Source organism: Anopheles stephensi, chromosome 2 (genome assembly GCF_013141755.1).
Source record: "Anopheles stephensi strain Indian chromosome 2, UCI_ANSTEP_V1.0, whole genome shotgun sequence".
NCBI classification, from domain to species: domain Eukaryota; kingdom Metazoa; phylum Arthropoda; class Insecta; order Diptera; family Culicidae; genus Anopheles; species Anopheles stephensi.
The window spans coordinates 8,427,167-8,452,800 of NC_050202.1; the positions used below are offsets into that span (position 1 = coordinate 8,427,167).

The following is a 25,634-nucleotide window of genomic DNA, read 5'->3' on the forward strand; positions in this document are numbered from 1 at the left end:
AGCACGGACCGGCCGACATGGAGAGCGAACCAATTCGACACATAAATATGCTTATTAAAAAGAGCTGTGTGGATTATGCTTGGGTTTTTTTTTTGACTTGTATTTTGTGTCTGAAGAAGTTGAGATAGAGTGCCTTTCGTTTTTATGAGTAAAACTTGAGTTTTTGAGATAAATCTTAATCGAAGATTTCCTGGCAATATCTCGACATGCGACATGATCATGCTCCACATGACCTTCATCCTTTGACCATGATCTTACATCATCGCTGCAGATCGTTTATTGACTTCCTGCAGGAGAGCTGACAATCGCCGGGTCTTCCAAGAACCAAGAACTCCCGCGATCTGGACCCTCTCTAGGACATCGTTCATCGGATCGGAACCACGAACACGAGTGTAATGAAGCAGTAGGTGAAGCAAATTAAAAGCACCCTCTTTCTACCTCCAAGGTCCTTCTTGTGGCCCTCTGGGGTTAAAACCATTCATTTGCTTCCCTAGCCTTCCCTGGAGTCACTTCATCTCGCCGCCGTGACACCCGCGTTCTCGTTCGTGCGGTGCTCTGTACCGGGCTAATCTAATCAAACCATTTATTGTGCCGACAAACGAAGGGAACTGTTTGCTGCAATTGCCCTAGGCCTTGAACGAAACTTAACCAAAACGGAGACAACAAAAAACAGGAAGCAACACCTTCGGGTACACTTGGCCTAACAATTTTGGGACGATCAGACCCACTAAAGGGCACCCTTTTAGTACATAGCGGAGTTCAGAAATCGTGCCGCACGTCACCTTCAAAGCTGGGCAATCATAAGTTATGTCGGCTAGTAAACCGTTCGCCTCGAGTACCCGATTGCGCCACACGCGGACGGATGAATTATTGGCCCGAACTCAATCAAGGTGATTAAAGTGAGTCCGGTTGCGCTGAACATTTCGATCTAGTGGCTTCTAGTGGTTCACAGTTTCGATGTCATAAACTAGGCAACTAGTTGTGCCGAGAGAGAGAGAGCTGTTAAAAGGTCATCATCATCATGGCGCAACCCTACTAGCTCTATTATCAATCAATAAGGGAAAAATCGTCAGTGATTGAAGCTCGCTCGGTCGAAAGGTAAAAGATAATCAAAACAAGAAACCAATCGTTGCGAAAGTAAAACTTCTGCCCTCCAGCAAACTTGATCAACACTAGCGTTGGAAGGAAAAGAAAGTAACGAAATTGAATAACAAAAAATCACCGGCGAACTTGAAGCGCAAGTGATTAAAAATTGAATCACTTTGCGAGAACGACTTTTGCCTCGACTCTCACCCCGTCATTGACTATCGAAGACGGTCCTTGGGCGAAAAGACTGAGGAGATTGGGAATAATTTTACATCAACTTCAACGGCTCTTACCTGTAACGGCTTCATCGGCTGTGCAACTGGTCGCCAGGAGCGATGCAATCACCAACAGCAACGCCATCGCCCGCACCGGTCGCGGTGGTTGTGCTCGAATCGATGCCATTTCCGCTCCGGTCGCAGGATAACGTGCTACGGAAGGAGCAGGTCCAGCACGGAAATTCTTCCTGGTGCTGACTCGCACACAGCACCACACACACACAAACACAGAACGCCGGAACACAGGCGAAAAAAAACCAACCTTCACAAGGAAACACGAACCGAGCGCAATTTTCACCTGCCCGGTTTTGCTCACACTTTGCTTTCTTGATAGATTTTTTCTTGCTTGCTCTTTGCTCCCTTCTTACGATTTTTTTCTTACTTTTTTACTTTTACACAATCGCTACACGAGTGGCGCCCCCGAAACAGGAAAAAATCAAACTCACGCACACACTTCCTTTGCATCGAATTCAATTTATGCTGGAACTTTTATCTTTCCCTTCTGCTTACACTCTTCTTTCACTTTCGGGTTACACTTTATTTTTTGTTGCACTCTTTACTTCTTCTTCTCTTTTTTTTTTTGCTTTTATTTGCAACACTCAAGGCACGCTTTAGTGAAGGAAATTTCTTCTACTATTATTTCTTCTCTTTTCAACTTCTTTCCCTTCTTTTGTTTTGTTGTTTTGTTTTGTTTTACACACGTTTTTTCTTATTTCTGTGCTTTGTTTTGCTTTCGGTGTGCGTTTTTACATTTCAACAGTGCAACTTAATGTTTTCTTACTTTTTTTCTCTCTCTTTCTCACGTTCGAAACTTTGTTTAAAGCTAGTTACAACACTTGGCCAGCGCTTAGCTATTGTTTATCCGCAAGTTGCACGGTTGTGTATCGTTTGACTTCAATCAAACATCGAACCTTTTCTATAAACCACCACACATACACACACCTCTTTGCCCCTATCACGTTTCGGGTCACGTTTCTTGGGGCCGGCTTTCTGCAAAGTCAGGGGAAGCGATTTTCGTTTTTCACCGAAACGTTGGACACTCACTGTACAGGGGGATTTGGTTTGCTTGTTTGCTGCCTATTGCTACGTCTAAACAAACACTCCCGCTCTTATAACTGCTACACTTACAGACACATGCACACACACAGATACATATACAAACACAAACACGTACGCACATCTAGTGGGATTATATGCACAAAAATATGTGCGTGTATGTGCGTCACGTGGTACACGCACGCAACGCAAGCTGGTACACGCACCGGGCCGATGCGAGCCTAATTTAATTAAACGTTTATGCTGCAGTTATGCTGTCACCTACGATAGTACGATAATGGGGTCCCGCTTTAGAACAAATCAAAGTCCTGTAAGTAGAAGGAAAAGAGGGTGTAATTATTAAATTAGCTAAGGTGATTAAATTATTGGGGCGAATATTGTGAAGATTTGATGAAGAACAATTCAAAAAATGTAAGTAGAAAAGTTTGAAAATCTGCAATCCAATTAGAGAGAGTGAATAGAACAAAGAGCTCAAAGTCCAAAAATCATTTCCTGCGCCAAAAGGGTGACTCGCGAGTGCGACATCTAAATCTGGCCATTTTAAGGGAAATAATTACTGCCAGCCCTGATGGAGGATAAATTACATCCTCCATTTTCCTAGCATGTGACGAGTGACCCTCGCAGAGAATTAAAACAAAAAACACGGCAGGCACACCTTCCCTCTAAATGAGCGAGAAAAGGAGTGTAGCAGTAATTAATCATTCGGACGTTAAGTAACCCGACGTGCAGCAAAAAGGCTAAACACGATCCATCAACGCTGGGAAGTGGAAAAAGTGCCAGAGAATAGAGGCGCAGAATGCAGTGCAAAGAAAGTGCAACCTTTTTTTCTCTTCTCTATCACCAGAACACCCTCCGATAATCCTTCTCCTATATGGGACACTCCACTGGTTCACATATAACACCCTTGTCCGATGGGATTTTTTTTCATCGTCTCCCAAACCCCGGAAACGATTAAGGAAGTGTGTCCGATAAGAAATGTGACGTTTTAATTTCCCTAAGTGACTGCAGGATTGCGACTCCGGGATGAATCAGCTTTTTTCTGTTCTTCGCTTCACTCTCCACCCCCAATGATGTCCAGTGTGAGGCGAGTGGAGCAAGGCTGCTCATTACGCACCGAAAAACGGTTTCAGAAGTAATGTGGACGCAGCGGGAGAGTAGGTGCCGTCGAGGTACCAATTTAATTCCAATCATGATAAACGTGCTGGAGGTTGCTTCTAAATCGCAAAGTAATGGTACGACATTAAAATGCTGAATCGGGACTCTTTTTTTGCCCTTACTTTACTTTCTAGCGCAAACAATACGCTAGAAGAGATTATCTTGGAGTGATAGAGGTTGGTAAAGAAAATAGCAATAGTTTACTTCAATCGATTGATTGCCGCAAATGTAATTGCTTTCCTTTTAGAGGGAGAGCAACGGAATTGAATATAAAGATCAATTAGAAAAATTGGAGGGGATCTGTGGAGTTAAATATCTTATTTTACTGTTGGCACAACAAGCTCATAGAAGTCTTGGGCTCTCTCAATTTACTGAATTCTTTGAATATGGACCTCCAAATGGTATCAACTGGATTTGATAGCTGGTCCTGCTGTGCAAAAGCCCGATATCGCTCTCATCCCTGTCACCAGATCACCTCAAGATCACCTCCAATCCAACTCCAGAGTTCCTCAATCCAATTAAATCGAATCTTAAGCGAAGTATGACCGAGCTACAGCCCATTTTAAGCCAAAACGAATTTCTAATGCCGTTAATTAGCGGCCTCTCTTTTCTCATCCAATCGGCAAGAACTAGGCCACCCAAAAGCGCCACACTCGCGTGCAGTTTTGCATGCTTAGCACATCCACCCATCAACCGCACCTAATCACACACACATTATAACGACGATGGTGATCATCATCATCATCATCAGCAAACGGGCACGTATGGTGCAGAAAAACGAAACAGCAGGCCACAACGGTGCCGCTTCGAAAAAAAAAACCTGGGAATACGAATCACCGCTAATTTCCCTAACGCACATCCGGCGTCGTCGTGGGTTTGCGTTGGTCGGGTATGGCAGGCAGGCAGGCAGGCATGGCAGACACGCAACCTAGACGCAGACAAACGAGCAAAACGAGCAAGGTGGCAACCGAGAACGGAAAAGCATCATTTACTTGTGAAGTCTGTTCCGTTCCTCGGGTGGTTTTCTTTTTTTTTTTGTTATTCTCGCGCTTTTTTTTTCTTTCTTGTCGAAGCTGTTGTTCACCGAGCACGTTTTTTTGTTGTTCTGCGCGCGCGACTCTCACCACCACGCACAGTTGCGTAAACGGGGTTTGCCGTGCGAGACGCGCTGTCTGGCGCTGTTGTCCGTGCAACGCGGGTCTATCGCGAGCATATGGCGAAAAAGATGGGTGATCTCGTCTCGTCGGCATAGAATTTGTCTTGTTGTGAACCCCTTTGTGGAGGTGGAGTGGAGCCCCCCCCCCCCTCTCCCCCACGGGGGAAACTATTTATCTTAGCATTGGTCTGCGGTGCGCTGATAAAGCGACATTCGGGACGAATCGCTCGGGAAGGTTGCAGAAAAAGTGGAAAATTGCAAATAAATCGCCGCACAAACCTTTCACTTTAATCAAGACGCGCAGCAGACTTGCTAGACTCGTACCAAAAAAAAAAAAACCGACAAATCCCAGTACACGTCCACGCAACTGTCGCCCTCTGGGCTGGAAACAACTGGACCGACAAACACTCACCGGCCTGGCACCGCCATGGCTTGGGGGAGATCATGGGGTAGTGGTGGCCGGCAATATTAAAATTAAAATTTATGGCTTTTAAATTAGCGAATGTTATAACATTAAGCTTTAGAATTCGCGACGCATCCCGGTGATGGGTCCGGCACCCACGAGCGATCCCGGGTAGGCCGGGCCGGTTCCCCGCTGGAGATGTTTACGCTCGGGCCCAATCCGAGTGGCGAGGCAGATTTGTGCCGACTGCGGTCGGAGCTGCAAACAAAAAAGGTTGGTGGCGAGAATATGGCCGGAAAAGTGGTGTCTGGTCGTTGCGGAGAACGAGGACTACTCCCGGATGCTGTGATTAAGCCGTTACGATGGCTGTGCGTTCAATTATGGACACGGTGCCTGTGGACAGGGGTCTTCGCTAAATGGCTTTCCCAACTGCTTTCCACCACCAGGCCACCATGGGGGATAATGCGATGCAAAAGCAATCACCAGCGAGGCACAAATCAAAATCGCCCTGCCGACATCGACACCGGCGAAAACCGAGAAACCCCATTTTAATGACAGCCTAATTAGTGAACGATGTAGTTTATTAGTGAATAATTTATGGCGGCGATCTTCCGGCTGTTGCTGATCTCGGCGCCCCTCTTTAGCGCTGCTAATGAACCGGAAAAGCAAAACAACCGACAGCGAACTAGAGAGACCCGAGGAGGGATGGCGAAAAAATAGTTCTTCGATTAATCCACCATAAAATCAATTTGTTCGAACAGCCAGCACCACATTCTGGCCAGCGGGTGAGGGAACGCAGGATAAATATAGAACACAGAGAGAATAAATCTTATCAAGCTGCCCCCAGGCGACATTAAGCGCACGCAGCTAATTATTAATTTGATCGTTCGTTCTGTCAAACATCGGATTACAACCACCGACCAGCAGCACGATCACCGTTTGGGGGATCTTCAGTGTGAATATTTTTACACCTTTTTTTACATCAATTTGCCTGAAGGCCAAGGGCACGATAGGGCAGCTGACATGAATCACGTCCCCCACCCAAAATTCTCACCATTTGTTTGGCTTATTTTAATCCCAACCGAACTTTCTACTGCTCGTGAGAGGTGTGACACATCGAGCGTATCGTCGTAAATCAATTGTAACACTACCCAGCTCACCGATCTTCTGCTCGAACTCGGGACTAGGGAGACACTCTGCCAGTACTACAACCCACCGATGACTGACTGACGGGTTTGGATCTGCCCGGTTGCAATGCTACTAAAGCATTAAGATTCTTCTTCTCAAATTCACGCCAAACCACCGATGGCAGGTCATGACCGATGAAAGACGCGATGCGGATTTTAAGACGATGCCTCAATGACAAATTCGTCGTAAAACATCGCGTGCGGGCGTACAAAAAAGCAAACGGTGAGAAGCGTAACACCTTTCGCGGGGGTTTTCTCATTGTGGCGTGCACGAAAGAGATTTGAATTTTTGGCGTGCTATCGATCAAACGGAGAACTTACTTTTGCTCATAAAAACCCGTGTAAAGGCGTTGTAATCTTTCTGTAGCTTGAAAACTATATTACCAAAGCGCAGCACAACATTTTTGGACTGAATTCTGGCCCTTGCGTACGGCGGTTCGGTGGGCGCCCTACGTCCTATCTAATCTGACTTTGTTTAGCCTTCGTTTCCCACTTCCTTATCGTAAGCCAAAAACGCACGCATGTTTTTTTGGTTGCCGGTGATGAAATGTGGTACCAGAAAGCCAGATAAATAGATCTTTAATTGGAATTAGTTCGGCTTCCAACAGCACTCGAGGCATACCCGCGGTACCAAGCTCATTTTCTGATACACTTTTGGGGGACAGTATCAAACCAAACCGATTCGATCACAACTACACGCAGAGAGACAGAGAGCGAGTGCGTGAAAGCGAGACAGAGCGCGTGTGTTTGTATCTGAATCGTGCCGCGTTGACGTTTTGCCAAATGGGAAAGCAGAAAAAAATGTTTATTGTTTCGGCGGCTTATCGGCCGCACACACTATCGCACACACTTTCGTACGCGGTGCGTGTACGCAACACGGGACACCCGTACAGACGCAACGCGGTCAACACAAAAAAAAAACGCTTCACAGCATCATTATTGATGATCAACAACAAGCACACCTTGCGCCGGGGCGCACCACATACACCTTTACGTTTCTTCGCACATCGACGATCGATTGATCAGCAGCAGCAGCAGGCACGCCACACACCGTTTTCGCACAGTAAAACAAACGCCAAGACGATGCCCTAACGAAAAAGCCCAAACCCAAACTCACTCGAAACAATATCAGAACGCGAAGGTACACACCAGCGGAAGCACTCGTCGAATCACTCGGACGGGCACGTCCGTTACACGCGAAAGATTTGAAAGTTTTGAAACTAGTTTTTTTGTTCTTGTCTCTGCTGCGGTGCGAATTCTCCAGCTCAGCCGTTCCGTTGCACAGCGTGCCTTCTTCTGCACTGTACGCGTCGTACCGGACTGACGGACCGAAAATCGTACCGGGATTGCCTGCATCGGCACCCGAATACGCTGTGCGAGCGAGAAGCGTGTCGTGTTTTGTTGTGCTTTCCCTTTTTTTCGCTGTTGCGATGCTACACGCTCTCGTTTTAACTGCTGTCTGAACCAACAACAGAAAGGTGTTTGCCTGGGTGTGAAAGAGAAGGAACAATTTGTTGCGCGCTATTGGCACTCTCTTTTCTACCAACGTTGTGAAGCGGACGCACGCAACGCGACATGATCGTCTCGGTAGGGGAGGGCTAAGTATGACACGCATACCACTGTGCGTGCTAGCGTGCGCATAGATGGGGAGCACTATGGGATGGTTTAATGCTAGTGCTGTATTGTATTGAATTTTTACGGGGAAAAACTTTTGTATGTTTTAAAAAGCATTACCAGGCCAGGCCGTTCTTTATGAATAAAAAAAAAAAATTAAAAATGGCATTTGTCCGTAGTAATAATTTTCTTTTTGAAATAGAGATTTTCAGTATTTATATAAAAATAGAATTTGGATACCTCTTACAAAAAAAAATTGTTCTCCAAAATTTGTGCTCAAAATGTATGAAAAGTTATATAAAAACTAATAATAGTTTATTTACTTTACCTATAATTGGGTCACTATAAATAAATGGGAACTATATGGGAATGGGACACTATAAATAAAATTAGCTAAATTTAATAATTTGTTTCACTTCTTTGAAATATTATGCAGCCTGTTCGCTGTTAAGAAATGCGAAATCTGCACCGCAAACAAATTAAATTGCAAACTGCGGTAAGCAAAGCTCTAAGTGGTAGCAACGTCACTTATTTAATTGGATGATCAGATTTTGTTGGCTTACTCTCGTTAACTGAAGCGGTAGCAGCACTCTTACTCTACCTGAAGTAGATAATGGTATTATCTACTGAGCGTGTTATACTTAACTCCTGTGAGTAGATAATCCCAACTATGAGCACTTTTACAGCGTTTTGCAAACAAGTGGTATTAATCACCATTTTAATGGATGGATTTAAAACTTGAGACACCAAATCAAATAATGTTATCAATAAAAAATTGAAGTCACTTCAACAGCCAAGTATCAATCCCATTAACTCTTCAAGCAGCTCCAATTAGCATCGGCTTGCGCACCCGCAAAACCGGACTGTGTTGTGTTGCACCAGAACATGTTGCACAAGGGTGTTTTCCACAACGGCATGCACTGAACCGAAATTAAAACTTAATAAAATGATCCTCTCTCTCCCCCCGGATTGTCTACGCCAGTGTAACATTTAAAATCCGTTCCAACTCGATTAGGAAGATCATTCACCGAAAAATGCATTTGCGTTGTAACAAATTTGTCTAGACGATGTAATGCATAAATTGCAGATACGTGCACGGGTTGTTTTTTTTTTTTGGCGAGAAAGAATTTAATTAACTTGCCTTCAGACCCATCGCTATCGCTGTAACGCTCGTTCGTTACCAAACTCGGTTGGCCTCATTTCTTGAGCCATCTTTCCCATCTCCATAATCCGCCGCCTTAAGTCATGTTTTAAATGCATTTTGTTCCAACCCTTTCAGGCATTCGCACCGCATCGCACCTTGCCACTGGGTTGGTTGAAGTTATGCAGTCTCGCGGCACTAGAGCTTTTCCATCCGCGAAGGTGGAAAATCTAATTCCCGATGCAAATTACGGGCATTCGGTGCTCGGAGTGGTTGTGGCGCTTTCGAACGTTCGTGGGAGAAATGCAACTTTTTTGGAATATGAAAATATAATATCGCTTCTTGCTTGGATTTTCACAGCACAAAGGGAATGAGGAATGAGCTAGAAGCGTAATCTGGGACAAAAATGGCTCCTAAAATGGGTTAACTATTTCAGCGTCTTAATCAGGATTCACTGTTGAGTCTAATTTGAGGCTTAAAATTTATCCTCAAATCATTAAATTTAACGTCAAATACATCATTAACGATTATACTAAATTTTTATTTATTTCAGCACATTATTTTTCCTTCTATCCCTTGATATTTCGTCTTCCATTCTATGCAAACAGTAACAGGACAAAGTTGAATAGCAATTAATTTTATTAATTTCATCAAGCACACCCAACCTTACACCGAGGGGTCCGGGGAAAAATTAAATTTAATGTCACTTCTATCTTGAATTACTATTTTATTCCATTCTCTCGCATCCATCCGTTGTTCGTACCGATCGGAAAACATCTTGCACGGTGTCCGAGCATTTCCCGAGCGCGCCACGAGAAATCAAAGACCCGGGTAGCTAAAGTCACGCGGCTGTCACCGTCACGAAAGTGAGCAAGTGGAAAACTTTTTTGACGGCTTCAAAATGGTTATTTTTTTTCTCCGACTCGTGCCTCAATGGTTGAAAGAGGGTGATGAAGGCAAAAAACAAAAAAGTCCTGCAAAGAACTTCACAAGAAGGGAAGCAGCGATAAGAAGGCTCCCAGAGAGGCTACAACCTCTCGCTATAACCGCAAAACGACGGTTGGCAAACTTTCACAAGCGTTAGCTTTTTTCCTTGTTGTTTTCCTCATTTTTTATTTCTCCTTTAGCTGTTATGTTTGAATTCTTGGCTCCAAAGAAAAAATAACGCTAATGAATGAGAATTCAACAAATGTTTGTTGTAAGACTTGGTAGTGACTGCGATATGTATCCCCTTGGACATCAGTAAATAATCAATGGCTAAAAATCACTTCCGCTTTTCGATATTTACATTAAACCATTAAAAGTAATGATTTTTATCGCTTACTTACATACTTACATACTTATCAGGCGCTACAATCAGGCGGCTATCAGGCGTTTCCCGGTCATGGCCTGCTTTAACAACCCTTGATACCACTCACGGTCCAGCGGCTTCGTCTGCCAATCAATCATCCCGACGGTTTTGGCGGACGCATCAACGCCATCACTCCATCTCAGTTTGGGCCAACCACGCCTCCTCTGTCCTTGTGGACGGCCTGAAAGGACTTTACGGGCTGGGTCGTCTGGTGTCATTCTTATGACGTGACCAGCCCATCGGAGCCTGGCGAGTCTAATTCGTTGCACGATGATGACATCATCGTACAGCTCGTAGAGTGTCCTTCCACACATACGGGGCCAAAAATGCTTCTGAGCATCTTCCTCTCGAACGCGGCTAAGAGGGCTTTGTCAGTTTTGGACAGAGTCCATGTCTCAGAGGCATATGTAAGTACTGGGACTGGAAATGTTCTGTACAGTCCCAGCTTCGTCCGTCACGACAGGTACTTAGAGTGGAGAAGTTTGCTCAGGCTGTAGTATGACCGGTTGGAAGCCAGCACCCTTGCGCGTAACTCTACATCAATGTTATTGTCGGTGCTGACTTTTGACCCCAGATAGGTGAAGTTTTGGACGACTTCGAAGGTGCGATCACCTATCTGTACATCACCCCTGCGTAAATCAGTGTTTGTTAGCAGGGCCGCTGGTGGTGCCACCATCATTTTGGTTTTCGCCTCGTTAATCTCCAACCCGAGGTTCTGTGCCGCACGCTCGATCCTTTGATAAGCTTCTGCTACATAGCAGAGCCACAAACCAATGATGTCTATGGCATCAGCGTATCCCAGGATCTGGATTGACTTATAGAAGATGGTCCCCGAAGTTTCCACCTCCGAGTCACGGACGGCTTGCTAGCGCTGATAGCAAAGGGCCCTGAGAGTCTTCCAACCTTCATTTGCCTTTATTAAAATTATTTAAAATGTAACAGAAAACACTTTTTTCAACTAGCAATAAAAAAAAATACAAAAGTTTCATATTTTTTTCAATTCTCTTGCTTCCTGCGCACCTGCGACAGTCCGCTTAATTTATGCACCGTGCTTCAATCCTGCGCTAAAAAAAAGTGGAAACAAATTGCTGGCAACCATGAAAAATACTTCGTGCAGCAAAAATTGCACTGATGATGGATGCTGATACAGAAAAGGGATGAACATGAACATTTCAATGGTATCGTCGGTAGGATGCGCTCAACAATATGCTGATTAAGTGGTAATCAGTCATACAACTGGGTGCTGCAGACCATCAAGCAGAAAAGGAACAAAAGTCCGGTATTGGTGCGTGCGACAATGAAGAGCCGTAATTGTCAACACAGTTTTTTCGCTTGTAAAATCGTTAACGAGGCAGAAAAATGCATTCACCGTTTGATGAGGCATTTTAATCAACGTGAGCGAGTTTGCTGGTGACGGAGCACAATAGTAAAATGTGATGAGAGAGCTTTCCCATGCATATTTCAATTTAATAATTTAAAATTGGCTACAGTAACAATAAAACTACAGCAACTGTTAAATAGCTTACCACAGTATCCGAAACACATTCCGCCAAAACAACAACTCCTAATACAATTTTTAGGCTGCCGTAATGGACCTCCCTTTCGAAGCGACATATTGGACATCTCTTAACCCGATTTCGTTGGCATTCATTTTCTCAACACATCCATTATTTGCTACCGATCACATCCTTCACATCTTGTCTCGCACCGACCTTAACGATCGTTCTTAGGTGCTTTTCACTGTTGTCCAGCCCACCAGCCCCACAATGCCAAAGAGACCGGCCATCTTAATGATACAATCCTTTAGAAAATGCCGGCCAACACGATGCCTCACATTTAGTTCGCTTTCGGTCGATGTTTTTTCCGTTCCTCGATCTCGACCGGACACCGAACGACATTAAGCTGTGAAAAGAGTTCTGCTTTTCGTTCTGCAATCAAAGGATGAAGTAAAACGAGCAAGAAAACCAGCGAAATAAATCCACCCACCCACCCACGGCTCACCGTATCAAACGCCATAAAATGATCCCAAAAGCGATATGGCCAAACAGTTTCACTCCATTAGGGGGGAATTTTTCTTACCTCGGCAGAAGACACTCCCGCACCCAAAAACAGCCTCACGGCAAAGGCTCATCGCTCATCGCACCATTCATCACAGAGCGAGAAAACACACCCCGGCTAAAGTGGAACGCGCAAACGAAGCGTTAAATTTCGTCCCTTTCTTCGGTGATGCACTTCGCTCCGTGTGTCCGAGCATGTCTTTGAGCGTCTCCACTTCAACCGGACCGGTTTTCACTTTCACCGAAAAAGCTCACAGATGCTTTACAGCCAGCTGGCCCTTGTTTGGGGTTGATAAATGGTTCGAAAATGATTTTCCAGATCCGGTCACCAGTCGGTTGAGTGGCACAAAAGGGCACCGTGTCTCGCTAAGTCTTCACACTGTTCGAAGAACTCATCACGCACAGAACGCCTCCCGAAGTTGTATGAAACAATTTTTCATCCACCACACAAACACTTTCAATTCATTTTACTTGCTTTTGAAAAAACGTGCGTCAACAAAAGGGTCCTTGGAATTTGGGCGACTTAGGAAGAAACGCTTCTTCCTTTAAAGGAGACTCACAAGAGCGTCTTCTAATGACCGTTGTGAGCTTTTAATGCCTTATCCCGGTGGGGAAACTGTAAACAAAAATCGCTTTTGCACTAACATTAGGTGAGAAGGAAAATCAAAAAAGAAAACCCAAATGGTTAGCTTTTTTCCAACGAATAACAAAATTTAGCAAAGCCCACAAACGGAACCAAATCTCCCACGGTGCAACGAGTCTCTCTCTCTCTCTCTCTCTCTCTCACGTTTTTGTTTAGTCTTCTGCCCCATCAATTATAGATGAACTAACGAGCGGCACCATTGGCAAATAAACCGTGCTCTGAATTATTGATTTCTTAAGGCAACGGTCGATTGTGGCTCGGGGCTTTTCTGTCCCTCCCCCCCCCCCCCCCCCCTACCCTTATTGTTATCCCAGCATCAAATCAAAAACAGACCAATATAAAGAAATGATGAAAAAGGGAAAATTCATCGACAAAACAACAACAAAGCCCCCCCCCCCCCCCCCTCCCATTTTAAGCTTAAGGTCAGCCGCGGCTTTCCAGTGCGTGAGGGTGAGCGCTTACCGGCAGTTCCGAAATTGCTCCCGGTGGTTCGGTGGGTCAACAGTACCAACCATCCCTTTTTTGTTTTGCTTTGCTTTGCTTCGGACGGAACTCCGATTACGGACCCCGGCGAGGTTTCATGATTGTCGTCTGGAGAATTTTAAAACCCCTGCTTTAAAAGCTTTAACTCGCTGGGGTTGGCTAACGGGTCGGAAAAGCTTAAGCAAACGAATTGAGGACCAGCGTGGAGTCTTGGCGAGTCTCGGTTCGGTGTGCAATTCATCGAATAAATTGAATATTTTGGGACAGCCGATCGTCGAAGCAGGGGTTGAAACGATTAAGCGATGAAAATTTAATTTCTTGTTACATTTCTTTTATCAGTTTGTATTGTGTTTTTGGCACGTGAAATGCTGTTTACTAACAGTTCTCTACTTCTGTGTGAGTTGAACATTGATTGACAGCTCGTTTATATTTCGTAGTCGAATTCTCACAAACATTTTTCTAAGAATCTTTGAGTTTTGTAGAATTAAAATCGTAGTGATAAACTCAAATCTCAAACTCAAATCTCATCCAGAAATATTTGCATATCTCCAAATCTGCCGAACTTGGGAGCTGATTGTATCCTATGAAAGGTTGAAATAGGTTTTAAAAATGCTTTAAACACTAAACATAATTGCTAAAGTCTCGATAGCCACTTTAACCAGTCACTTTCAATAAGGCCAAAATCTCTTCAAGCACTCCCAGCGTCAACTTTGCCTATTTACCCAGGCTAGTTACACTTCACCGCTAGCGAAGCAATCGAGTGCCATCGGTGCCGTCGGTGGTATTGATCACTTTTTAAGTGGTCGGATTTTACGGACCAATTTACTAACTGATTCATAGGCTACTGATGAACTCCAACTACGGGCCCACTCGACTGTGCCATGCCGAGAGTGTATTTATTGAACACGCCGATACTCGACAGCCCACCACCATCGGCACACGCAGACAGGGGACCAAAATTAAAGCAAACAACAGCCCCAAACAGGCAACGCGGGCAACAAGCCGGCACCGCATTATCCCATCATGCACGTGTGGCTCTTAATTATCACTTTACTTCGGTTATGGAATCGGCGACACTGAGCCAGCTTTTTCGTGGGGCGGACGGTGCCTGAAAGTACTTTAATTATTATTATTATTAGCGGGAAGCACCGTCAAGGCCATTTCGGTTGGCTTTTAATACGCTTCGACACATTACCATAACGATCCGATTGTCAGTGTCCTCGGGAAGGCTCCCTTTTTTTTCATTTCCCCCTACTATCCTGTTATGTCACGATAAACATTACCGTTATCAAACATTGATTATTATCGGGCGTACGAGAAACGCCATCAGCATCAATCAGGCGGCAGCGGAAAACGTGGCTGAAACATTAACGCACTGCATGGGGTTGCCAAGGAGGTCATGCGACGACACCGAGGGGGAGAGCTTTCCTCTTTAAAATGTGGTGAACGCGTCACGACGCCAGGCAGGCCTTTTATTTTCGCAAACACTTCCAAACCCACACAGGACTAGCGCTGTTCGTTTGGCGAACCGAAAGGCCTTGAAGTTCAGTTCACAGGGCGCGTTTTATCAACGCGACGATATCTATTCGCTGGTACGGCTCACTGTACGACTGAGGGGGGAACATTTCTGATCGATTTCTAATGAAAACATCAAATAGGAATAAGAAGAGGCGAAAAAAAAACGAGAAGGAAAATCTCTTTCCCCAAAAGTGAAGCACAAATATACACAACCGCCAAACACGCTCGCAGCATGGCGCCACGTTCCGCGTCGTTCGTGGAAGCGGAACTTTTGCTTATAATATCCGGCACCTTCATTAATAATTTGTGCCACGTCGTGAATGTTTTGCTCTTTTTTTATTAAATAATCTAAAGTTGAGCAACGCGTCAATGAAAAAAAAAAACAGGAGACACATAAGAAATTCCTAGAACGCTCCCTTGCTGGGGTGCATGACACATGACGAAATCATTTTCCCATTAAATGATATTATGTGAAGCGTTGAGTATCAAGTGCAAGTACTAGGAGTTGTTTTAAAATGGACATTCAATGTGTCTCGCCTATATGAGAGTACTTTTCCATTAAAATGATTTTAAGAACCTCTTTGGTCCTTGAGCAGTAAAATTACAACGGACCAGGGAGGTCTTCTAGACGATAGCTAGATTGCGGAGAATCTTGGCAGTGAATATACCTTGTACGACCACTTCGACTAAGAGGTCTCTTGGTCGATGAAGTCGCTTGGACTACGATGAATGCTAGTAGATATGTCTTGGACAACAGTGTACTCGTTGACTTTGAATGTATAGGCCTTTTAGCGGATGAAGACTGGACTAAGGGATCCCTGCGAAGGTCTCTTCAACTATCTTATGGTAGAAAAGACTTAGACCATTGGAAGGCGAGCTCAGTATGCGAGGTTTCTTGCAAGATGTAGAACCTGGAACATATTGAACAACTGGACCTGTCAGTAAAAAACTTACTTGCTATTTTGACTACAAGGTCTCTTACTCTGAAGCTCTCTCTGAGCTCGCTCTGAGGCTCACTGAAGCTTAGATGGAAGCTTGGCACCTAGTAAAAAATGCTGTAGTCAAACGAGCCTGACTAACAGGTCCAGTTGCCCAATGGTTACAAGAATCTATATCTGAAGTTGTTTCTGGACTTTAAAAGGGGCATAAACGTAGAGACTCTTGTGGTGAGAAGGAATCGATGAAGGCGAGATCCCTTGGACGACAAGGCCTCTTGGGCAACAAAGTCCCTGACGGGCGTCCACTTCTTCAAATTTTAATCCTTGCAGGCGTAGAGTTGTGTCTTGTTTACATGTAAGCTGTTTGACGCTCGGTTGTTGTTATTAAATATCAATCTTTTAAGCCCTTTTCAACACAACAAATTACCAAAGTTTTACTAGATGCTATCAGCTTTAACTAACTTAAAATGCATTCTCATTTCCATTTATTCTACCAATAACTTCAACGTTTACTGGTGATTTTGAAACATCATAAGGGACGAATTACAATAAACCATAAGCTGAACGATCTCATATCATTTCCACACAATGATAACACTGGCCTTTAAAATAAACTCAGCTTCCCGAACACCATTGACATAACTTCCGCTAGTTTTGCTGTTGAAAAAAAGCCAATTTCCACCGGCAGTGGATGCAAACATCAAAGAAACAGCAGACAAAAAAAGGGACCGGAGGAAAAGAAAGAAGCCCCAACTTTGTAATCTATTTTCTCCCTCCCGCTGAGGGATGCACATCGCATCCCGGTTTTTGCAAGTGGCAACTCATTACAAAACTTAATCTACTTCCAAGACGTATCGTTGGCTTCCGTTGTGTGTGTGTGTGTGTGTTCGGTTTTTTTTTTCTCCCGATTTTCTTTCCACAAGTGTCTTTGCACGTTTGCCCGCTGGCACTTCAGTAACATTTGATGTTGATTAGCTTGTTTTTTGCTTTGTTTGTTGCTCTCATACAAGACCAAGAAGATGCTTGTTGGTGGAGCGGTTGATGATGCTACACTGCAAGTCAATTTCCTGACAGTCTTGCTGCGTTAATGACACAGAGTCCCTGCTAGAGTCCCTGCGAGATGGGATGACACGGTTGGTATCATAATCTCGGGAAACGTCATCCACAGCCAGTTGCACGGTACTGAATATAGTGCGCAGCAAAGTGACTTGAATTTATTATTTTTATGGGAGTTTGGAGTTTGGATAGGATGTGCTAAAATAAACTCACAGCTAGAGTGTGACAGGTTCCATTTTTATAATTGAACAGCTACTGTTTAACTTTTATATCCAGACTCTTTAAACTCAACTGCCTCTTCATGGCAAATTTATAATCCTATAATGCTTTAATATCATCGTACCGTCACACAATGTTTTTTTCCTAAATGATTAATCTGATACATAAAGCGATGATCCAGTGAAGAGGAGCTAATTTTAAATTCTCTTTCTACTATGAGAAATCGCCCGCAACATCAAAGCCAAACGTTTGCAAATGTGCTGTAAGTAAAGATAAACAGCTTTAGCCCAAGACATTGACGAGTTTCGCTCGGATACGATGGGATCCCACACGCGCACACGCTCACAAAACCAAAGTACACACACGCGCACACTTCCTTCGGTTAGGATTAAATCCCTCACCAACATCCTCCCGAGGCCATTCGGGAAACCGCCCATGTTGGAAAAGACTCCTTGCGAGAAACGACACACCGATAAATGTCCGGACTCCAAAAGTCTCCAAAACGGGCAGGAGCGTCGCATCGGGAAGATACTTCACGGGGAAGCCCCAACATTACACCCAAGATAAGGACGATTATGACCGCTGGCCCTCCCCGAAAAACCCCTGAGCGCATCCACAAAACCATAAATCTTCTCCCATAATCGATCAGATCTCACTTAATCGATGGTTTCGGAGCTTGTTTCCTGGTAGCGACCCTACACACTTCGGGGCGGAGGGGGAATCGACAATCCGAGAGGCGTTTGTTTAATCAGTTGCACGACAAGGAAAAGGCGGCATGATTTGTGGGAAAGTAGGAAAGTTTCTTGTTCGATTTTCTTCCAACCCGGCCTGGACGTTATCTGTCAACTTATTTCAATTTTCCCTTGGTGGCTCTGGATCGATAGACAAGCGGGGCGTTCTGGGCTGGTGTGACCTTCGACACTAAATCTACTAATATACAAGAAGTCGCAAACGATGAGTGTGTCGTTATCGTTTATCGATGTAAAGAAACTTTAAATTCATCCAGATTATCTAAGGAGAACGAATGCTTCAAAAACATATCTCTCATCCTTAAATCCCTCTTTGAGCATCGCGGCAAAAAAGTGGAGCAACATCCAATAAAGCATTGCGAAAGCATAACTTTACAACAGACGTTGCATAAAAGTCCCATGAAATAATCGTGAATTTGTCCTACCGAACAAGACCTTACTTGCCTAGCATGTCGGTGTCCTAGAAACTGCCAAATTTCTCAAGAAAGTGAATGGGTGCTCAAGATTCGTATCAAAGCTACTCCGGGTTTTCCAGAACAAAAAAAAAGGATTGTTCCTTCTAGCTTGCGAAGGAAACCGTTTACCGTTGTCGCAGCGCAAAAGTCAAGATGCCATTTCCAAGGGGTTGGTTCATAATGGAGAGCACCCTAATGCACGGAACTTCTTCGGGTCGAGTCACCGGACGAGTTAGTTTCCATCCCCAAAAATGGCACGAATATTAAACCGCTTCCGACCACTCGACGCAGCTTCTGCTTCAACTCCCCCAAAAAACACTTCTTCCGGAGGTCTGTTTTTCTCGCCTTCTGTTGCCGAACCGAAAGGCAACAGCCTGAACGCACGAATGTTGTACCACTGCTGTAGGCGCTAGAAATGAACTCTGGTTGGCCCACGGTAAAGCGCAAAAAAATAATCCCGGAAAATGCATAGTTATTGTACCACTAGACTGGAGAAATCGTACCATCTACCAAGAGCAAGAGTGCTCTGCATTCCGTCCCCCAAAAAGGGAAAAGTAATAGCTCGCCGTTTTTTGTTTGGGTTGCTCCAAAAAACGCTGGACGAAAAAGCTCGTGAGCACACCAGGAGAAAGATGAAATGCAAAATGCTGTTCGATGCTTACGGACTGCCGCGTATCAAATGGGAAACTATCCAGCAACAGCAGTAGCAGCAGCAGTAGCACACAAAAACGGAACGTTCAGATTATTAATGTTTCAGACTAGGAATTCCTTTCCGGGGGTTTTGCTTCTTTTTTTCGTTGTTGTCCGTCCTCCGTGGTCCGTGTGCAACATTGCACAGTCGAACGCCGGACGAAGAAAATTTGCCTTGCCTTGGATGTGTACTTCATCGTAGATCATAATATTTTTGCACTAAGTTGAACAACAGTTGCTTTTACTAGCTTGCGCCATCCTAGCATCATCAGCAGCGTTCTTGGCTCGGCCTGAGAGAGAGCGAGCGACAGAGCTGCAGGAATATTAGGACCAATTTATCTTGCCTGCACTTGAAAGGATGTATTAATTTAGTCCGAAGTGATATTGCATCCCAAATAGCAGCATTCTACCTCACGACAGTCATGCTTTCGTAGCGCGCCAGTTCCTTTTTGGCGAGGTTGGCATACACTAGCTAGGATGCTTCATGCTATTAATTAAGAGCACAGAAATGTCTTACGAGTTTTGCGAATTTCAATTTGACTATAAATATGACAAGTTTTATGGAAATTAAAATTCAATGTAAAGTAACCATACCTGAAAAAGCTTTTTTCTCCTCCTTCCTCGACTGGTGACGATCGAATCTGGAAAAGAGCGAGTGAGAGATATAGAGAGAAAGAGTGCCTATTATTAAATTGAGAACAATCACAAATCAAATGATAATGAGCTGCGGGTAGCGTCCGTGGAAGGAAGGATATGGAAATGTTATCAACCACCCTAACGCTAATGTTGGCTAATGAAGTGAAAAACATTATCGCCACCAATCCTGCGCGGGATCTTGTTCCGTTCGAGTTCCTGCTAATTTCCCAACGGAAGGAGGATAATACAGCCGTGCTTTACAGTGCGGAATATAACGTTATGACCACACTTTTTTGTTTATTTTTCATAAAGAAAGCCCCTAGAATATTTTTCATCGTATTATTCTATTTTCTGATAGTTCAGGTAATCCAGGGATTAAAAATTCAGGTGATTCTATAACTATGACACTCACTGTAAAATTCAATTGCAAATAAAATTAACACATTAGCTTGTTTTGGGAACTATATTTTAGAAACTTAATTTGTTAAGTCGAGCGTGTTCTTGATAAGATTAATACTATAATGCTGTCCTGGCTTATAATGGTTTATGTTTGTCATGGCGTTGGTACTTCGCTCTAATCCATTTAAACTGTAACACGAGGTACTATAATGCTCAATCATTTAAACTTAAAATAAGGAAGCTCTCTTCATAAAACCAAAATCATCTACAATTTTATCTGTAAATCTCAAGCTCTGAAGTGCATTTCCAGCCTCGAAAAGCTCCAGCTTTATATTTTAAGCTGGGTTGTATCGTGTGTACTTGCCATTTATTGTGTCCAACTACTCACCAAAGCTTATTCTCGGCGGTGCCGTATAGTCCTCGTCGAACTCTAGCTCTGTTTTCACTAGATTTTCAATATTCAGCTGGCATTCCTGGCAAAAATTATGCGCCAAAGAGAGAAAGAGAGAAAGAGCAATGGTAAAGTTAGCAGCAATCCAAGCAGGCTCTGGCAAGCATCGAACCATCCACACCTACCTCCATGTTTTTGAAATCCCACTTGCTGATGGACTTGCTTTTGCACAGCCGTATCCGGTCCCAGCATTTGCACTTCCGATTGACAATCTCGCAGCCGGGTTCGATCAGCACGGTTTCCGGACAATCGTTCCCGCCCGGCCGATCCCCATCGAGACTCGTTGGTGGTACGTCTAAGGTGTGTGAGAGAAAAAGAGAGCGTGAGAGAGAGAGACAGAATGAGAATAAGCGTACAGAATAGCAGTAAAATTCATTAAAAAGAGAAACAAACAAACAAACCGGTACAAAACTGGACCGGAGGAAAAATTGTTGCCACCCCTTTTTTTTCTTCGTCTTCGGGATGGTGTTGGAAATAGAAACGATATTTGAAGCAGATTTGAAGCGGGTGAAATGCACTCGCATACAGGTTTTTGGGTTTGTTTTGCTTTGCGTTTTTTTTAACGCTCAACACCAGCACCGTCAGCGAGGGCAACCGATTTAATTGAGGCCCCAAGGGAAGTTGTTCTCCCACGAATTCTTCCTATTCCTTGCAGCTAGTGCCAGTGCTGCTTGACAGTTTCCTTTAAATAAAGGCAGTACCGTACGAGGTTCGGGTTTTTTTTGTCGTTGTTGTGTTGTTTCATTGTTTACTTCCACACTCATTGTTTTTCTCACCCTCGGAATAGTTTCAAGCGCATCTCTCCGTACCGGAAAGAGGATAAGAAAAGCCAAACGAATAAATTCCCCGCACTGGAATGCTGAAAGAGAGTGAGAGAGAGCGGGAAAAGCGCCGGAAGTTTTTCAAAGAAAGATGCTCTGGAAAATGACATCCTTTTATTTGTGGCACAGCTACTACCACCACCACCACCACCACCACCACCACCACCACTGGGCCTTGCTTCATTCTAATGAAAGGAAATGTTCCGGAAAGCTGAAAGCGGCATCGTACCCGACTGCGATACGAGAATGCATTTTCGATTTCGGTATGCAAGAATGTGCCCAAGTTTATGCAAATCAGTTTTGCGACCGAAGTTTACCGAGTTTGCACCGGTCTGTGATGCTTTTATTCGATTTCGATGTCGGGGGCAAGCAAATTAGAGATGGATTGGCGAAAGTTTTCGCTAAATGTGAGGCAGAAACTGCTTTCATTCTGTTTGAATAACAATTTTGCTGTGGTGTTTGTTTTGCTTCGGCGTGGTAAATTATGTGACTTTTAGAGTTCGGGTTTTTGCCATATAAATCTTTATTTATTTATGCCATTTCCCTGCAAAACGTTGACTCTACAATCTCTGTCGTTTACCGGAGGGTTTCACAAGATAAATTGACATCCCACCGCCGGTTTGTTATTGATCACTCACAATCAAAATAAATCAATTCAAATAAATCGAACCAACCACGTCCGCTGCGTCCGTAGTCAGTCGCTTGCCGTAGTCAGTTGCCAGAGGTTACCCCCTTGGTACAGGTTTACCGTCTTGTGACTTGTGACGACTCTACTCATGATGTTGATGGTGATATGAGGCAAGCAAATATTTGCAGGTCCTTCTGGAGCCTTCTCGGTTGGAAAATAAAAACACAACCAGAACAGCAGCAGCAGCTCATTGTGTCTTCATTTCGCCGAGTTGAGCCATCAATTTGTCAACGTTTGCCGGACGGGGTACGGGACAGGATGTGGCAACATGTTTGAGAAGGATCATCGAAGGAATATACCTTGGAAAAAATCGTGGGGGGAGGCCCACGATGCAATAAGGAGAAACAATCACACCAGCATTTTCAGCTTGGAGCGTGGTTAAATAGAAGAAGCACGGCACGGCTTTCTAGAGACACCCCCAACAAACACCAACACCAATTGTCTTTGCAAACAAAAACCGGCGTGGCTGAATGTTTATTCTGCTCGGTACTCACATCCGGGCTCCAAAAGCAGCTTGTGGGTGTGTGTGTGTGTGTTTTGATAGGAAGAAAATAAAGCATTAGATCAAATACTGATCCTTATTGATCTTTTCTTAAGAAATTGCTTGAGCCGTTTCGTGTCTGTTTGCTTTATTTATTTGTATTTTAGATATTTGTTTTCTCTCTTTGAAACTCGTCCGGCAAGCACACGCGAAAAGCAATCAAAATCAATTTTGCCTTGCAGCTGGATTGAGCCGAAATGTAAAAGCCAACCACTGTGAGACACGTATCACCAATCAACAAATTTACCAGTCACGTTTTCTCGTTGGGAAAAAAAAACGAAAAATACACCTTGGTCTCAGCTTTTATCATACAAAACAAGGTGACGACGAAAAGACACACGCACCGAGCCAAACAATCCGTGGCCTTTGAAAATGGGAACCTTTTGGGTGCACTTTTTTCCGATTTTCCGAAAGAAAAGCCAAATAAAAAAGGGCACGGAAAAGCCAGCACTCTATTCCACCTTTTCAACACTGCCAACACATTCAAAGCGAAGAAAAAGGTAATCCGCTACAAATTTGGTATGCGGAAAATTGATGTAGCACGGCAACAGTGCTAGACAACACAACGGTGCGTGTTCGAATACGGAACCGATTATTTGCTCCGGCTCGCCCAATGCGCTGCTCCCGGTTTCCTTTGCCGGCGGCTTAAAATGGTTTCGATCTAATGCAAATTTATAGTCCCTTTTTCTTACGCTTTTCCCTTCACTCCATTTTCGTTCGCTCGCTGTGCCCGTGGCCATCTTTTCCTCACTACATAGCTCTGTTTATTGCGATGAGCCTATTTTTGAGATTGCCTTTCATCTGTCGAGCTTCGGTGTGTGCTCTAACCCGTGCTTTTCAACCCTTTCGACCTTCATTCCCGGGCTGAAGCCGGTGGAACCATTATGCCACGCTTCTTTCTTTACCAAATTTGTGGCAAACCAAGGCACACACGGTAACGGCATTCGGGCAGCCGTACCGTAACCGAAGGAAAATATATGTAAACGATGATGAAAAATCACCCAATCAACGATTTTGGACAGGGAGAGAAAAGGAATTTTCTTTGGTTACGGGTTTAGGGAATGGAACGTATCAAACCTACCGAACGGTGCAACGATGCGTAGGAAAAAGTTATATTTTCGAACCCAATCCCTTGTTGCGCTGGCTAGCATCGATGCACCACTTCAAAAGAATTGGGCTGGATAATGATGAAGCTAATTTGAAGGAAAATTTTGTGTGAAAACAAAGTAATCAAGTTGTTTTTGAGTCCCTGAGGCTGGATTTTTTTTTATAAACTACAAACGACCAGGCGTCTCCATCAGTTCACTATGAGGTACAAAGGACCAGGCGCCTCCATCGAATAATATTTTTCTTTTTCAAAATTTCATTTCAAAATACAACTATTGTGGTTAAAATACTTGATTCGCATTATATTTCTTCCCCATTTCCGAGAAAATAAATCCTGCTTAATCAAAGAGCTTCTAGTACAAAATTAAAACCATACGCCATACCTATGACGCTAATGTGGGTTCCAAAACGCAAGTAAAGGACTCGAGCACGGGCGCTCGAGATTATCCAGAACCAAAAAGGCTGGTAGTTTTTTGATGGGGTACCGTTGAAATTGAATTGCTCTTTATGTCCTCGCCACAGGCCAAACCTGGTATCAACGTACGAGCTTTGATACGGATCAAGTTAGGACTATTTTATCCTTCCCACATCCTTACCGTATCGGTATCTGTTTTGCTAACTCTCTACCCAACCGAAAACCCAACACAATCTGATCCAATCTTGATTACAAGTTAACTCAATTTTGGAAAAGATTTTGCCCTCCCCCCCCCCCCATCCTCCAATGCCGCTCTCCTGCTTTTATATTGAAATTTTCCTTCATTCGGCAAACCAGTTTTTAATAGCATTGTCTATCAGGGGGCATTTTTGCTGTGGTGAATGAATCCCAAATGAATGTATGATTATTTTGGGCAATTTATGTCTCAAAAAGGATGAAAGATAATTTTAGAAGCTTTTCTCCATTTGGAAGCAATTTTCCCAAAACAAAATCGTACCTTAATAATAGATGCCAAGCCCAGCCATGTTTCATTTACATTTTACCATATGAAAAATCCCCTCCCGGCCCATCTGGAAAGGACATGTTTGTTCATATCTTTTACATATGCAGATGTACTGCGATGATTACCTTTTCATCATTCATTCTTCACCTGACTGGCTCTCTCTCTCATTTCGTTCCACAAAACCATCCCTTCTGCATAGCACAGGGACAACACTTTCGCCAATGCGAAATCAAATCAAAACCACTTGACTCAACTCGGGCCCGGCGCGTTTGTGCGCTCAGCCATGCATGTTCCGGTCAATTCGATTCGATTGTGAGCATGAACATTTAATAAGGTCACAACAAAATGCGCCTACGGCTCTGCGGGAAGCACCGCACAAATTGGGTTTCATTCAAAACACACTCACACACACACACATATAACACAATTTGTATCAGTGTGGTTTGGAAAATATGGGGTGCCCAATCGAAATGGCAAATGCTGAGTTTGTGTGGTATGGAAATGGGCATCGACAACCGATGGACTTGATTTCATTTTATGGAAATTCCATTATGTGCCCGGGCTGGCGGGATGCAAGGTCAGCCGGTGAACAATCATACTGCTTTAATATTCTTAATTGATTAGTGCGATTGGATTACGTTTGCCCTTTTCGGGTGGTGCAAAACTTTTATCGCAATTTGGTCGATTATTGAAGCTTGTTGCAAATAAATTAGGGGAATTTATTAATTTATTTAAGTTTACATCTGATGACACTAGAAAAGAGTACTTTGTCTTGCATAAATCTTATTAAAGATTTAATTAAAACACCTCGGAGGTATGTT

General features: G+C 43.9%; 1 protein-coding gene across 7 annotated transcripts in view; it reads right to left on the minus strand.

The window, feature by feature from the left end:
* The window catches only part of LOC118503757 (cysteine-rich motor neuron 1 protein), a 157,930-nt gene that overhangs the window by 101,542 nt on the left and 30,754 nt on the right, over window positions 1-25,634 (minus strand). For 2 of the 7 annotated variants that reach the window (XM_036037414.1, XM_036037415.1), the window contains exons 4-7: window positions 20,844-21,013; window positions 20,656-20,740; window positions 19,827-19,873; window positions 1,898-2,725 (exon numbers count right to left, since the gene is read on the minus strand). In XM_036037414.1, coding sequence (XP_035893307.1) covers window positions 2,708-2,725; window positions 19,827-19,873; window positions 20,656-20,740; window positions 20,844-21,013 — 320 coding nt within the window. In that variant the 3' untranslated portion in view covers window positions 1,898-2,707. The other 5 variants (XM_036037410.1, XM_036037409.1, XM_036037411.1 and 2 more) reach the window with 5 other exon arrangements.